The 15,273-nt window shown below is 37.7% G+C and overlaps 2 protein-coding genes across 6 annotated transcripts in view; one reads left to right on the top strand and one right to left on the bottom strand.

Moving 5' to 3' along the window:
* The window catches only part of LOC110455406 (RING finger protein 122-like), a 15,059-nt gene extending 14,350 nt beyond the window's left edge, over window positions 1-709 (bottom strand). Inside the window, exon 1 of one of the 2 annotated variants that reach the window (XM_021505525.1) lies at window positions 353-709. Coding sequence is in view for 1 of the 2 variants with exons in the window: in XM_021505524.1 (XP_021361199.1) it covers window positions 104-165 (62 nt within the window). In the remaining variant the exon portion in view is untranslated. Of the gene's footprint in view, window positions 1-103; window positions 193-352 lie in introns of those variants that run through there. The other variant, XM_021505524.1, reaches the window with a different exon arrangement.
* LOC110455405 (4-hydroxy-2-oxoglutarate aldolase, mitochondrial-like) lies at window positions 264-15,273 on the top strand. Of its 4 annotated transcripts, none has more exons than XM_021505523.1 (7): window positions 264-332; window positions 10,514-10,642; window positions 11,103-11,230; window positions 12,467-12,601; window positions 13,722-13,818; window positions 14,198-14,331; window positions 14,777-15,273. In XM_021505523.1, the coding sequence occupies exons 2-7, from the start codon at window positions 10,576-10,578 to the stop codon at window positions 14,927-14,929; spliced, it is 714 nt and encodes a 237-aa protein (XP_021361198.1). In that variant the 5' UTR covers window positions 264-332; window positions 10,514-10,575; the 3' UTR covers window positions 14,930-15,273. The 4 variants fall into 4 exon arrangements, with proteins under 4 accessions (XP_021361198.1, XP_021361196.1, XP_021361195.1 ...); XM_021505521.1 differs by lacking the exon at window positions 264-332 and adding an exon at window positions 4,895-5,308; XM_021505520.1 differs by lacking the exon at window positions 264-332 and adding an exon at window positions 7,674-8,087.

Raw genomic sequence — 15,273 nt, 5'->3', positions numbered from 1 at the left:
GGGGTAGAATAGAAACAATCAATAATATATATATATAAATATTAAGTAGATTGATACAAAAATATGAAAACATATATGTGTAACAGTTAGTTGAAACCAGTACTTGCTCTTCGCGACTGCCCTCCACGGCTCCATAGTGTCCGCTCCACCTGTCGGAAACAGCATTAGCTATATCGTCTCATAGGTGAGTCAAGTGACGTTCACAAGCGCAGTACCCATCAGACACTGGTCACTGCATGGTCACACTGGAGGTAACTAAAGATGGTCCTACTTAGACGATCGAGCTAGACCCCTGTGCACTGATGTAAACAAACAGTGTTATGAAACTAGAAGTATGTATACTACGCCGTACCAATACTTAGCTCGTCTCCCCGAGAAGTCGTCGAACTGCGGTCGAACTCGGTTCTGGCTGCAGTCATCGTTTGAGTCCCGGAGAGGTCATGTTGGTACCATTGTTGGAAACATTTCGGTGTATAACATGTGATGGGCTTACTGAGCAACACTAACTCGGTGATCGTACGTGCTTGTGCGTAACCCTGACATACAGAACGAAGCTGATCAGCTGACGGCTGAATGTACACACAGTGTGTATGGAGGCCTGGGCGGTTTTTAAACAACTTAGTTATTTATAGAACTGACCTACTTACGGTATCACAAGCAATTATAGTTCAGGGACCCTCTAAAAGCTCACATGTTCCCCCACTTTCCATTCTCTTTTAGCGGGGTATTTGTTAGTTCCCGCCCCCACCCCGGATATGTTGATGATACCCTATCCGGATTGGTCTCTGTATCAATATATATACCAACCTCTGTGATAGCGCTCACAATCAAGAAAGTTAATACACGCATCTACGGACGCTATATATGCCGACCATATATATATATATACATGTACTTCGGACAAAATGATTGAAGTTTGTCAATGAATTTATACTCGTCTATGTTAATCTTGGTTAAGGCAGAAACGTATATATACTGGCTTTATATATCTCCGGTTAAGGTAATCAGATATGTTCAAAATGTAATTACCAACTCAGTTATGAAACCATATCTTATTAACATTTGAAGGGATTTCATAGAAACAATAAAAATATTGCATGTATTAATTCAAATATCGACATTTTGTATCGAATGTTCCGCTCGATTTTATAACAAATGAAATTCAAAAATATGTCACAATTTTAAGATTAAAATTACATTTTCATATTTAGCATAATGTCAAACGGGAGAGAAACATGTGGATATTTTGTGGTAAGCAATGGTGGGATAACAAGTATACATATATCTCACTCGGGCAAGAATGTTTGTTATCTACATACAAGAAAGAGGACAATTCATAAATTTTTGAGAAAACACAAGGAGTGCAATGGGCCTGTATCGTTCACCTGTTCTCATCTCACAACTGTGACATTCGGAGACGGTCGAGGTCAAATATAATTTTCTCTGGTCCTGACACCAGACGTATCTATCTGGCAAAATGTCTAAAGTCTGGTGTCAGGGCCAGAGGAAACTCGGGCTAGGGTTATCCCCACTTACAAGCGTAAGCACTGGAATTTCAAAGATGCGCCGTCTGAAGCATCTTTGGAAGATTCATTCACATGTATATATATTTTTTTTAATTTAAGTTAGACTTTTAGCAGACAGAATCCATAATGGTACAATTTCCAAATTAAATTTAAAGAAAAAGCTGACAATGTGTGAAGAACTGAGCCTAGAACATCACTGAGAGACCTATAGAATTACGACAGACAGCTGACCACTGGTGAGATCACTACTGTAGCATGATAGTGTTTACTAACACGCACGGCGGCTAGGTTTATTGCTGTCTGTAGCAGAAAACCCTCCCTATGTGTCCATCACAATTAGTCACACTGATACCGGTAGGTCCTACCGGATACTCCAGTTTAAACATGTTTAAAAAGTATTTCGCACGGAGTATATCGCATACCGGCTTTCCATAATATACCTTGTATTTTACAAGCCGAAAGGCTCACAGAACAAACAAATTGATTTAAAAGATATGATTCAGTCAACCACCCGACGAGTTAAGTTCGTTTTATTACTACCCTTTTGAATACCGTTTAAGTGGAATTTATTTATTTAAACATATTTTATTACCTTTTTTACATAGCAATGGAATTGGGCACAAGCTGTACAACTTATATCAAGACCTTTCCCTGTACAATAATATATATTTAACAAAGTTTCATAATGGCAGAAATACGACATTAGGTATGTATGATAAATTAATTGATAAGTTGACATACATACACCCACACATATTAACATGCACATGTAGATAAAGGAAGAGTGAGAGGGCGGGGGGGGGGGGGGGNGGGCGTTAGAGAGTCCGACGGTTAAGATTACTGGATAAGTACTGCAACAATACAGTAAATTTAAGAAAATACATATCAGACCACGTGGCTGTTCCTTCTCCATGCGAACGGAACTAGTTATACTATTAGTAAGATACATGTATTAATAAAGATGTCAATTTTGATTCCAGAGTCTAATAGTAGAAGGAAAGTAGGACATGTAGAACAACTCTAGCCTGTTGTTAGGCAGGTTGTAGTTTTCGGCGTTTCTAAGATTATATTGAGCATTTTCGACAAGGGGAGGGAGTAGAGTGTTTAGATAGTTAGGAGTAATATTATGATGAATTTTATGAAATAATTGCAGTTTCCGACGGGACCTTCGGTGGGCTACGGATTCCCATCCCGTTTCAGTATCAATAGATTGTCTATACTAGCATAAGAAGGTAAACCGGTGACAATACGTCCTGCCTCTAATTGTAACTTTTCTAACTTTATATCTGTATCAGTAAGAGTACAACCATCCCAAAGTTCACAGCAATATTTTAAAATAGGTTTAGAGTATATTTCAATTTACGGAGGACACTTGATTACTTGACTACTTTTTTTACAATATACAAATGTATTATCAATATGATAGTTGTAAAGTGGAAGTTTCTGCGTTTTCGCGTTCAGTAAACTAGTGCGATATTCTATAAACATTACCTATTTGAGTTATGCTTATAGAATATAGATATATAGATATATAGAATTGTCAACACTGTGATTAATTTATAGTCTCAATAACAGTTCCACACGCGAGGTCACGTGCGGGCCAAAATTAGTTAGAAAGAAGCTTACCCTAGCCTGGCAGATACTCGAAGAGCGAAACATTAGAGCCGAAAGGCGGAGCCTGTTTGCAATGTGAAAAGTATGTATATATATAAATTGCATACACCAAATAATAACAAGTGAGAAAGACTACCCACCCAAAGTTAGTATTAAATATATATATGAGAACAGACAAGTCGAAATGAAAAGGAGGCCCGGAGAGCTGATAGAGACTGCATGACGGTACACGTTTGACTTGTCTAAAATATGATGCGGTTATAAACTAAAATACGATGTTTGGGCTTTAAATTTATAATGCGGTATGTGACTAGTGGTTCTGTCTACATTATATAACTAGCTGTTGATAGGACGTTAAACCAAATAAAACAAACCAACCCTTTTAGAAATGATAATCACGTGAATTCTGTGACGACAACTTACCTGCAATTTAAATATGTCACACGTGCTATATTTATAGTAGGTATTTTTAATAATCTATATAACCTATGACCCTACGAGTTGCAACTCCAACTTACGGATGTTAATCTATCCGCAATTGAGGTAACGTTACACTAGGCCGAAATACATGGCGGCAAGTTTTCAGACGGATTCATGCATCGGAAAATCAAAGTACTTTCTGATGCCTCTGAAAATCATTTATAAGACGGATTCATGCATCGGAAAGTCAAAGTACTTTCTGATGCCTCTGAAAATCATTTATAACACTAAAAAATCCTTAGAAAACCGATATGTATTTTAAGCACCCAATGTTTCACCATGTGATATATCCCTTTGTCAATTTCAGATATATCACAGTTATCAAGTTTTAGCTACTTTAAACAATGTATGGATTACAATGCACTTCATCTATCATCAGAGTTATCGGCTCGGTTAGTAACAGCACGTACAGAGGTTACTGGGGTCATATCCAGGTGTCGTGTGGATTTTTATTTTAAATTTAAATGACTTCATTTGTAGTATGTAGTCATACCAAATTTCCCTGAAAACAATCCAAGTTTGTATGTACTCTGGTGTTTGAAATTTGAATCTATATAAAGCAGAGGGGTTACCATAGTTACCGTCTGCTGGATAACCGAAATACACGGTAGTGAAGCGGACGTAAAACCTATCAATCAATCAATCAATCAACCATAGTTACCGATATTGTAAATTTATCAATATACAATATGTATAATGTGCCGCCAGCTGTATATTTACACGGTCATTTGTGTCAGATTTCAAATCCTGGGTCAGTGTATGTAAAATTTTGTCACTTAGAAAAACGTAGGTGCTCTAGAGATCTCGATGGGCCATTGGTCCATGCTACCATATATATAACGTTACCAGTTCTATCCGTAAATCACTCCTTTATATTTCTAAAGAATGTACATGTTTCCAAGTCATTTGTGATGCCAATGAAACGAGATTTTAAATCGTGTTATAGATTTTTATATTGACAGGAACCTGAGAACTTGGTAACGTTCTCAGAGAATTTTAACGAGTAAACGTGTAAAATTACTATGAACACCTAAGTTTTAGGTCCAAATATGTTAGCTGTGACAAGTCCTCAGGTCCCTGTGAGTTCTACTTGTTTTTAAAAAATGACGAGTTAAAAAATACACTCTTTTTGACAAAGTAGCTCATTTTTTACCTTACCAAAATGAGAACTTTTCCGATATCACCTCGTCAAAAAACATCAAACGATTGCCACATCGATTTTAAATTCCGCGCGGACCCCACTCGAATTAGAACTCTTTAATGTGGAGATACAGTGTACACACACGTGGGTTTTGTTATGATAGACGTCGGCAGGTTTGCTAGGATGACCTGAAGGGTATCTTCTCCAATTACCAGGTATCTGCTCGCCTATCGGATGTCATTCCCTGGGTTCTACGTCTGCAGCTACGTGAAGGTCTAGTCACTATTAAACATAACAAAGAAAATGTCATCTATCGCTAGCAGGGGACTGTCGATTATAACTCGGCGAATTCCGAAATTTGGGAAGATGACGTCGTGTTCTGCAGGGGGACGGGTTTTTGGGCGCCGTCTGTCGTCCTCGACAGGCCAGGTTCTTGATGTCAGTGGTGTGTACCCCCCGATAGCCACACCCTTCAACGAGGATGAGACAATTGCGTATGACCGACTGCAAGAAAACATGCAACGTTGGAACAAAATACCATTTAGAGGTTTTTATTTTGTAATATTTTAATACTACCTGTGCAGCGACTGTGAAGCTGTTTTAGTGACGTAGTCTGCTGCAACTCTGGTATATTAATACAACTGGTTTATTTGTCCCAGAAATCATCCAAATCTAGGAGGATTCAAGGTTCAGGTAAAATGTGGCACAGGTAAGTTGTAACTGAATTGATGAGTTATGGATCAGGTGACTAAATAGGTAAAGTTTGGGACAGAAGACTACGGTGTCGTCTCAGCTAGCATACATTTGGTATTTTTCCTATACACAGGTAAGGTGTTGGGTGTATGCTGCACTATGTAGGTGAGATTTTGTGTCAGTAAGAGAACAATAGGATTTAATTACAGGTAAAGTATAGTCTGTACTATAAAGTTTCTTACCATATAAATGCACACATAGACTATAGTTGATACAGGTAAGTTCAAGTGCAGGAACTTTACAGGTGTCTAGGATAAACTGGAATGCATGACTGCATATAAGCACGGAATTAGATTCTAAGTCTTTGATATAAGTAAAGTATATGACAGGTAATTGTAAGTGTACAGGTAAAGTTTCAGACAAGTGAGTGACAGCTACAGCTATAGTATACAGGTTAAGTGTGAGACAGGTGAGTACAGGTCAAGTTTCAGACAGGTGAGTGACAGCTAGTATACAGGTTAAGTGTGAGACAGGTGAAGGTTAGGTGAGAGACAGGCGAGAGTTAAGTGTGAGACAGGTGAGTGACAGCTAGTATACAGGTTAAGTGTGAGACAGGTGAGTGACAGCTATTATACAGGTTAAGTGTGAGACAGGTGAGAGTTAAGTGTGAGACAGGTGAGAGTTGAGTGAGACAGGCGAAAGTTAAGAGTAAGATGTGTGAGAGTTAAGTGTGAGACAGGTGAGAGTTAAGAGTGAGACATGTGAGAGTTAATTGTGAGACAGGTGAGAGTTAAGAGTGAGACAGGTGAGAGTTAAGAGTGAGACAGGTGAGAGTTAATTGTTAGACAGGTGAGGACAATGTAAAGCGTAGATCAGGTGATGGAACAGTTACTTATTGTGTAAGATGTGTGCACGGATTTGAACTACCTGTACACATGTGAAGTGTGCTACAGAAAACGATGTATTACCACACAGTAAAGCAGGTAGTGCATTAATTGATGCACACCAGCTTTCCAGGGGTGTACAATTCCGTCTTTAGCCTGTAGACAGATTTTGAAAAATAATACTTGCATGCCCAACTGTAATTTCCAAATAAATGCTAAAACTTTTCACAAGTCCCGACATAAAATCTAACAGCCAGGCATCAGGCTTGTGGAATTAAAAACGTATACCAGTCTAAGAGGCCAGTAACCGATATGTATTTTAAGCACCCAATGTTTCACCATGTGATATATCCCTTTGTCAATTTCAGATACATCACAGTTATCAAGTTTTAGCTACTTTAAACAATGTATGGATTACAATGCACTTCATCTATCATCAGAGTTATCGACTCGGTTAGTAACAGCACGTACAGAGGTTACTGGGGTCATATCCAGGTGTCGTGTGGATTTTTATTTTAAATTTAAATGACTTCATTTGTAGTATGTAGTCATACAAAATTTCCCTGAAAACAATCCAAGTTTGTATGTACTCTGGTGTTTGAAATTTGAATCTATATAAAGCAGAGGGGTTACCATAGTTACCGTCTGCTGGATAACCGAAATACACGGTAGTGAAGCGGACGTAAAACCTATCAATCAATCAATCAATCAACCATAGTTACCGATATTGTAAATTTATCAATATACAATATGTATAATGTGCCGCCAGCTGTATATTTACACGGTCATTTGTGTCAGATTTCAAATCCTGGGTCAGTGTATGTAAAATTTTGTCACTTAGAAAAACGTAGGTGCTCTAGAGATCTCGATGGGCCATTGGTCCATGCTACCATATATATAACGTTACCAGTTCTATCCGTAAATCACTCCTTTATATTTCTAAAGAATGTACATGTTTCCAAGTCATTTGTGATGCCAATGAAACGAGATTTTAAATCGTGTTATAGATTTTTATATTGACAGGAACCTGAGAACTTGGTAACGTTCTCAGAGAATTTTAACGAGTAAACGTGTAAAATTACTATGAACACCTAAGTTTTAGGTCCAAATATGTTAGCTGTGACAAGTCCTCAGGTCCCTGTGAGTTCTACTTGTTTTTAAAAAATGACGAGTTAAAAAATACACTCTTTTTGACAAAGTAGCTCATTTTTTACCTTACCAAAATGAGAACTTTTCCGATATCACCTCGTCAAAAAACATCAAACGATTGCCACATCGATTTTAAATTCCGCGCGGACCCCACTCGAATTAGAACTCTTTAATGTGGAGATACAGTGTACACACACGTGGGTTTTGTTATGATAGACGTCGGCAGGTTTGCTAGGATGACCTGAAGGGTATCTTCTCCAATTACCAGGTATCTGCTCGCCTATCGGATGTCATTCCCTGGGTTCTACGTCTGCAGCTACGTGAAGGTCTAGTCACTATTAAACATAACAAAGAAAATGTCATCTATCGCTAGCAGGGGACTGTCGATTATAACTCGGCGAATTCCGAAATTTGGGAAGATGACGTCGTGTTCTGCAGGGGGACGGGTTTTTGGGCGCCGTCTGTCGTCCTCGACAGGCCAGGTTCTTGATGTCAGTGGTGTGTACCCCCCGATAGCCACACCCTTCAACGAGGATGAGACAATTGCGTATGACCGACTGCAAGAAAACATGCAACGTTGGAACAAAATACCATTTAGAGGTTTTTATTTTGTAATATTTTAATACTACCTGTGCAGCGACTGTGAAGCTGTTTTAGTGACGTAGTCTGCTGCAACTCTGGTATATTAATACAACTGGTTTATTTGTCCCAGAAATCATCCAAATTTAGGAGGATTCAAGGTTCAGTTAAAATATGGCACAGGTAAGTTGTAACTGAATTGATGAGTTATGGATCAGGTGACTAAATAGGTAAAGTTTGGGACAGAAGACTACGGTGTCGTCTCAGCTAGCATACATTTGGTATTTTTCCTATACACAGGTAAGGTGTTGGGTGTATGCTGCACTATGTAGGTGAGATTTTGTGTCAGTTAGAGAGCAATAGGATTTAATTACAGGTAAAGTATAGTCTGTACTATAAAGTTTCTTACCATATAAATGCACACATAGACTATAGTTGATACAGGTAAGTTCAAGTGCAGGAACTTTACAGGTGTCTAGGATAAACTGGAATGCATGACTGCATATAAGCACGGAATTAGATTCTAAGTCTTTGATATAAGTAAAGTATATGACAGGTAATTGTAAGTGTACAGGTAAAGTTTCAGACAAGTGAGTGACAGCTACAGCTATAGTATACAGGTTAAGTGTGAGACAGGTGAGTACAGGTCAAGTTTCAGACAGGTGAGTGACAGCTAGTATACAGGTTAAGTGTGAGACAGGTGAAGGTTAGGTGAGAGACAGGCGAGAGTTAAGTGTGAGACAGGTGAGTGACAGCTAGTATACAGGTTAAGTGTGAGACAGGTGAGTGACAGCTATTATACAGGTTAAGTGTGAGACAGGTGAGAGTTAAGTGTGAGACAGGTGAGAGTTGAGTGAGACAGGCGAAAGTTAAGAGTAAGATGTGTGAGAGTTAAGTGTGAGACAGGTGAGAGTTAAGAGTGAGACATGTGAGAGTTAATTGTGAGACAGGTGAGAGTTAAGAGTGAGACAGGTGAGAGTTAAGAGTGAGACAGGTGAGAGTTAATTGTTAGACAGGTGAGGACAATGTAAAGCGTAGATCAGGTGATGGAACAGTTACTTATTGTGTAAGATGTGTGCACGGATTTGAACTACCTGTACACATGTGAAGTGTGCTACAGAAAACGATGTATTACCACACAGTAAAGCAGGTAGTGCATTAATTGATGCACACCAGCTTTCCAGGGGTGTACAATTCCGTCTTTAGCCTGTAGACAGATTTTGAAAAATAATACTTGCATGCCCAACTGTAATTTCCAAATGAATGCTAAAACTTTCCACAAGTCCCGACATAAAATCTAACAGCCAGGCATCAGGCTTGTGGAATTAAAAACGTATACCAGTCTAAGAGGCCAGTAACCGATATGTATTTTAAGCACCCAATGTTTCACCATGTGATATATCCCTTTGTCAATTTCAGATACGTCACAGTTATCAAGTTTTAGCTACTTTAAACAATGTATGGATTACAATGCACTTCATCTATCATCAGAGTTATCGACTCGGTTAGTAACAGCACGTACAGAGGTTACTGGGGTCATATCCAGGTGTCGTGTGGTTTTTTATTTTAAATTTAAATGACTTCATTTGTAGTATGTAGTCATACAAAATTTCCCTGAAAACAATCCAAGTTTGTATGTACTCTGGTGTTTGAAATTTGAATCTATATAAAGCAGAGGGGTTACCATAGTTAACGTCTGCTGGATAACCGAAATACACGGTAGTGAAGCGGACGTAAAACCTATCAATCAATCAATCAACCATAGTTACCAATATTGTAAATTTATCAATATACAATATGTATAATGTGCCCCCAGCTGTATATTTACACGGTCATTTGTGTCAGATTTCAAATCCTGGGTCAGTGTATGTAAAATTTTGTCACTGTGTCTATGGGATACCATCCTCGATACTTCAGGGGTTATCCTCACCTTTGCTCTCTGCACCCCTGGAATATGTCATATCAAAACTGACGGCACATTGGCCATTGCTAGCTATTTGATCGGTTTCAGGTAAAACAATCTGACCAATCACTAGGCTAATACATGTCCTTTGAAAATTACGAAAGAGCGACACCGACTTCAAAGCCAGTCAATTTTACAGTTATATGCAATCGAGAGATTCTTTTGATGAAAATTAAGCTGGCACTCACTGAGCCTTCGATTTTGCCATGACATATTCTAGGGGTGCAGAGAGCGAAAGTGAGCCTAACCCCTGGAGTATTGAGGATGATGGCATACTGGAATCTTGATTGTTGTTCGGTGTCTTCTGGAGGCAAAGACATAAAAAAAAGACTAGAAGATTTAAGTTTATGTGGTCTCTGTATTTGCTAGGCTGTTAAGTTTGGAACAATAATTTAAGGGTTTCTAACAGAACTACATTGAGCATTTCTGCTGTAAACATCTGCAGTGTAGAGGTTTCACCTCAATATCATGTTGATTTTACCAGGTTATGTGGTACAGGGCTCAAATGGAGAGTATGCTTACCTGACCAAGGAGGAGAGGATAGATATGGTACGCAAGGTGAAGACTATGGCAGACCCGAACAAGCTTATCATTGCAGGTTCAGGCTGTGAATGTAAGTGTAAAATATGCGGTTGTTGGGTGGCACAGTCTGTCACCAATACATCCGAGGTTCGATTCCGCAATCAGACATGAAACTAGGTACTGGGTTACCTGTCTGACCATTTGATTATTCTCTTGGTACGCCGGTTTCCTCCCACATAAAACCCTCTGTGCATTTCCATCCGAGCCAACAAGAGTGATTAATTATTAATTAACATAAGTTTGAAAAACTGGTTTCATAATTCTTTTAAAGATAAACAAAGTTGATAATTTAATATTTTAATGTAAATGTAATGTTATACCATTCACCTATTTAACCATATCATTGTTCAGGCTGTGAATGTAAGGGAAGTGCAACAGTTCGGTGATTTTGAAATTTGTCTTGATTTATTAATAATATTTTGAGTATACTTTCTTATTTCTGATTCTGTGATTTCTTTAACTTTATATCTGAAGTTTGTTTCCTCTTTCAGCAACACGCGACACAATAGAGATGACCAATAAAATGGCAGAAGCAGGTGCCCAGGTGGCGCTAGTGGTCACCCCGTGTTACTACAAGGGTGCCATGAATAACTCGGCCCTTATACAACACTATGGCAAGGTATCTGTTCATTGTTTTGACACAGCAAATATAGATAAATAAAATGTTCTGAATGTCCCAATGTCAGTAGAACCACTTTCAAAGATTCTTTAAAATAAGTTCATTCAACAACAGACAATCTAATGAGATTGCAGTTACTCTTAAGCTGACATGTATATATTTTAAGAATTGAAAATGAACATTGGTGCATGAATATCAGCTTGATAATTTTTGTCACTTTCATATATCAATATACATGTAGCTAGTGTTGAATTTATCCTGCAATAAGCCCAGGGTGCCAGCCTGTAATTTCTTACTCAAAGTAGTGGGTGGGCTTATTACAGAACAAAAAAATACATTTGTTTAGATTTCTACTGAACTGCATGGGCTTATTGTCAGACATCCTCGATATACTGGGGTTAGGCTCACTTTCGCTCTCTACACCCCTTGAATATGTCAGCAAAATTGAAGGCTCAGTGTACACCACCTTGTTGATGAGACAAGAAGACTAGTTCGATCCTTTGAGATATATCAAAAGAATCTTGCGGTCACATAACAGTAAAAATTGACAGGTTTTAAAGTTGGGCGTCTCTCCTTTGTAATCTTCAAAGGACAGGTATCAACCTAGCGATTGATTTTTTTTTATCTGAGACCAATCAAACAGCTATCTGTGTCCCTTCAATTTTGCTATGACATATTCCAGGTGGGTAGAGAGCGAAAGTGAGCGTAACTTCTGGATATTGAGGATGATTGTCCGATAAATATGGTACATATTGCAGTAAATTTGATTTGGAAAAGAAAGGGAAACCTTGGGAAAACACTTTTAAACTTATTATCAATTTAATCAATTACCTGCCAACCTTATTTGATAAATGGCACATAAATCTAGTGACAATTTATGTAAAATCATTAATCTTGATATACTTCCTGCTATAGTATAGGTATGTTAGGAGGCTTGCTGCTGTTTATGATTTTATTTTTGTGAGATATTAATTTTCATGTTAATTTAGAGGAGACTCATTCACAAATTCAACTCCTCAGTGAATATTAATTCAACTGTAACTGCTATCAATATTGAAATAGCAACATTTGAATTTTAAATTAAGATATTCAGTTAAGTAAAACCTACAGACTCATTTTGCCAAAATAAATGGTACATGAAAATAAGGTGACGTACAGTATGTAGCCACACAGCTATAGTGACAGTAAGATACATGATGTGGTCCTGAGATGACTGAAGACTCTGACATGTTGTAGGTGGCAGACAACAGCTCCATACCGGTGTTGTTATACAGTGTTCCGGCAAATACCAACATAACCATCCCTCCGGCTGTGGTTGTAGAGTTGTCCAAACACCCCAACATCATCGGCCTGAAGGACAGTGGTGGTGATGTAAGTCGGGATTCATAGAGGTTCCCCAACAAGTGGCAGTTGGTTGTTCATGTTTATCTAACTTGAATTGAACTTGTTAATTTTCAAACTGTAAAAGATACATGTAATTTGAAATTTAACTAACAAGAGTAAAATAAACATAATATGATAATCACCCATCATGAATTGTTGGGACCGTTTTCACAGAGATTATTCATAGCATGTCATAGGAACCTTTGTTTCAGTGTCTGAACAATGGACAATAAAGGAAAATCGCATATTTTTCTCCCTAATTTTTTATTTGTGTTTTACATTTTCAGTGTAGTTTATATGGCTTCAGCCTACTTTGTAATAATACTGTAAGACTCTAGCCCTTCAATGGTACAATCAATATTCGCCCAGAGGTGATTTTGCCTTTTGCATTGGCATATGTTCATTCGCCCTCATAATGGAGACTGAAAAAGAGGAAAGTTTAACTCGGGCAAACATTTCCTAGTATACAGTAGTTTCGCCAGCTGTTGAATTGACTATGCTTATGTATGTGACATTGTACATTTATGTAGTAGGGAAACATAGTATTTGTTTCCCTGAGGTTAATCATGCTTTACAATGAAGATAGTGAAGTATGATAGATCAAGGGGAAACAAATAATAAAGTTTCCCTACCACAAGTGTTAAAATGTTTTATCAAAATAGAACTAAAACTTAGTAGTGAAGAGTCTCCCCGTCTTGTAATATGTTTTGACCAATCAGACTGGCTGTAACACCGATAAGGTATAATGACATTCAGTTGTTTTTATTTCAAAAGTCAAAAATGCAGAGAATTCTCACATAGTTTCTCATCTGAGCACTCCTTCAGACCTGAATTGGAGGAGATGGTTGGAGAACAGTTAGAATAATAGCGAGAACGGTATTGTATGGAAGGTTTAGATGTATTGTGTACTCCCCTTAGTGTTGGTGCATCTAGTATGTCTTCACCCCAAGTAACCATCGATACTAAAATGAACATCCAGGTCCCATACGTACAATGTCAATGGCAGGATCAAGCTCCACGTTGCTAATGACACCCTGTTTGTAACTCTGTCAGATAAGGTTATCTCCTAACTACCTGGTATATTTGGAGGTGTTAATTGTTCCTATAGATAACTTCCATTGGACTGCTCGCGTACAAAACCCAGGAAGCTGATTTCCAGATACTGGCCGGTTCAGCAGGATTTCTACTCTCTGGCTATGTCGTTGGTAAGTTTTTATAAATTCTTAATAAATAAAAAAATTATTTGTTAAAAATGTTTGGACCTTTTCATTTTCAAGTCTAACGGTTGCTGTTTTAAGTCCATGCAACTGTATTTAGCTTGAAAGAAGAATTTCAAATTACAGCATATTGGAAAACAGACTACTGACCGAATAGTCGTCTTTTCGCTGAATTGTCCGACAAGGACCAACCTGGTGCCACTGTTTTTTGAGGCCAGGTCTACTTATTAGCATACTTGATAATACATGTAGAAATATCTCATTTTGGATGTTTTTGCTTTTAAAAATTGGCATTTATTATAATTTAGCTAAAGAATGTGTCCTTAAGTACAAAAAAAAAACAAAAAAACTTTTAATGTGTTGCTAGGCTGCGTGGGTGGAGTGTGTGCACTTGGAAATGTCCTTGGGAAGGAGTTGTGTGACCTTGAGAATTTGTTCAAAGCTGGAAAGTTTGAGGAAGCTAAACACCTCCAACACAGACTTATAGCGCCGAACACTGCCGTAAGTATTGATGATAATCAGGGTAGGCGTCAACACTTTCTGTATTTTAAAGATTCATAAACTTACAATTCCAAAAGTTCCATTTCCTTTAATCTAATTCTGTTCATATTTAGTTAATTTGTTCGTCACATTCTGAATATCAAATGTTTGTCACAGCTTTTGCAGTTGTAATCGAAGTTTGACTGATAGGGTTTCTAGACTAGATTAAAGAGAAATATTTTGCGAAGAAAGGAAAGGATTTTTTTTTCTAATGAAATATCATTAATTCATAATTACAGAATTTGAAGGTGCGGCCACATTTTTAAACTTTCTGGTACACTAATTCACAAGATTTATAACACATTTTCATGAAATATATTTCTTTGCAGATTTGCTTTGGAAAACAATTTCTAGAAATTAATAAAATGCTTGTAAAAGTTATTGCTAACTTTTTTCACCTTTTCAGGTAACCAAGCAGTTTGGAATTCCAGGACTGAAGTGTGCTATGGAGATGATGGGTTACTATGGCGGTCCCACTCGGTCTCCCCTCCAGCCATTGCCAAAAGACGACAAAGAAACAATAAGGCAGATTATGTCTTCCACTGGATTTTTGCCTTGAGAAAACTCTAACATAACTTTTTAATGAAACAATTGCCCAATATTTAGAAAAAAAATGGAATCGAAATCTTGCCAAAGATGTCTGTCATAAAGTACATAATCTGAATGCTCTTTCTATTTAATTATACATGTACCAGATACATACATATATATATTTATGATTATTCAAAGCAGATTTCCTTTGATTTTACCTTAATGACTCTGTGATTAATCTGATTATTTCAGTTCTATTGGTGAACAGCGTTGGTATCCAGGGTCTTGGTTGTAGCTGTCAAACCTCCCTCATTAGGAGGGAGACTCTCTCATTTGACCAAAATTTACCAATCTTCCTCGAAACTCCCTCAT

This window comes from Mizuhopecten yessoensis, unplaced genomic scaffold (assembly GCF_002113885.1).
Source record: "Mizuhopecten yessoensis strain PY_sf001 unplaced genomic scaffold, ASM211388v2 scaffold8213, whole genome shotgun sequence".
NCBI lineage: Eukaryota > Metazoa > Mollusca > Bivalvia > Pectinida > Pectinidae > Mizuhopecten > Mizuhopecten yessoensis.
Note: the sequence above shows the minus strand (reverse complement) of the source record. Positions and strands in the feature narration are given on the sequence as shown.

What these genes read in the sequence shown, in the direction of transcription:
- LOC110455405 (XM_021505521.1), top strand. Translation starts at nt 5,065, where the DNA reads ATGTCATCTATCGCTAGCAGGGGACTGTCGATTATAACTCGGCGAATT. An exon ending in TGAAGGACAGTGGTGGTGAT is followed by an intron (nt 12,602 to 13,721) that starts GTAAGTCGGGAT and finishes TTGTTCCTATAG; the next exon opens with ATAACTTCCATTGGACTGCT. An exon ending in TTATAGCGCCGAACACTGCC is followed by an intron (nt 14,332 to 14,776) that starts GTAAGTATTGAT and finishes TCACCTTTTCAG; the next exon opens with GTAACCAAGCAGTTTGGAAT.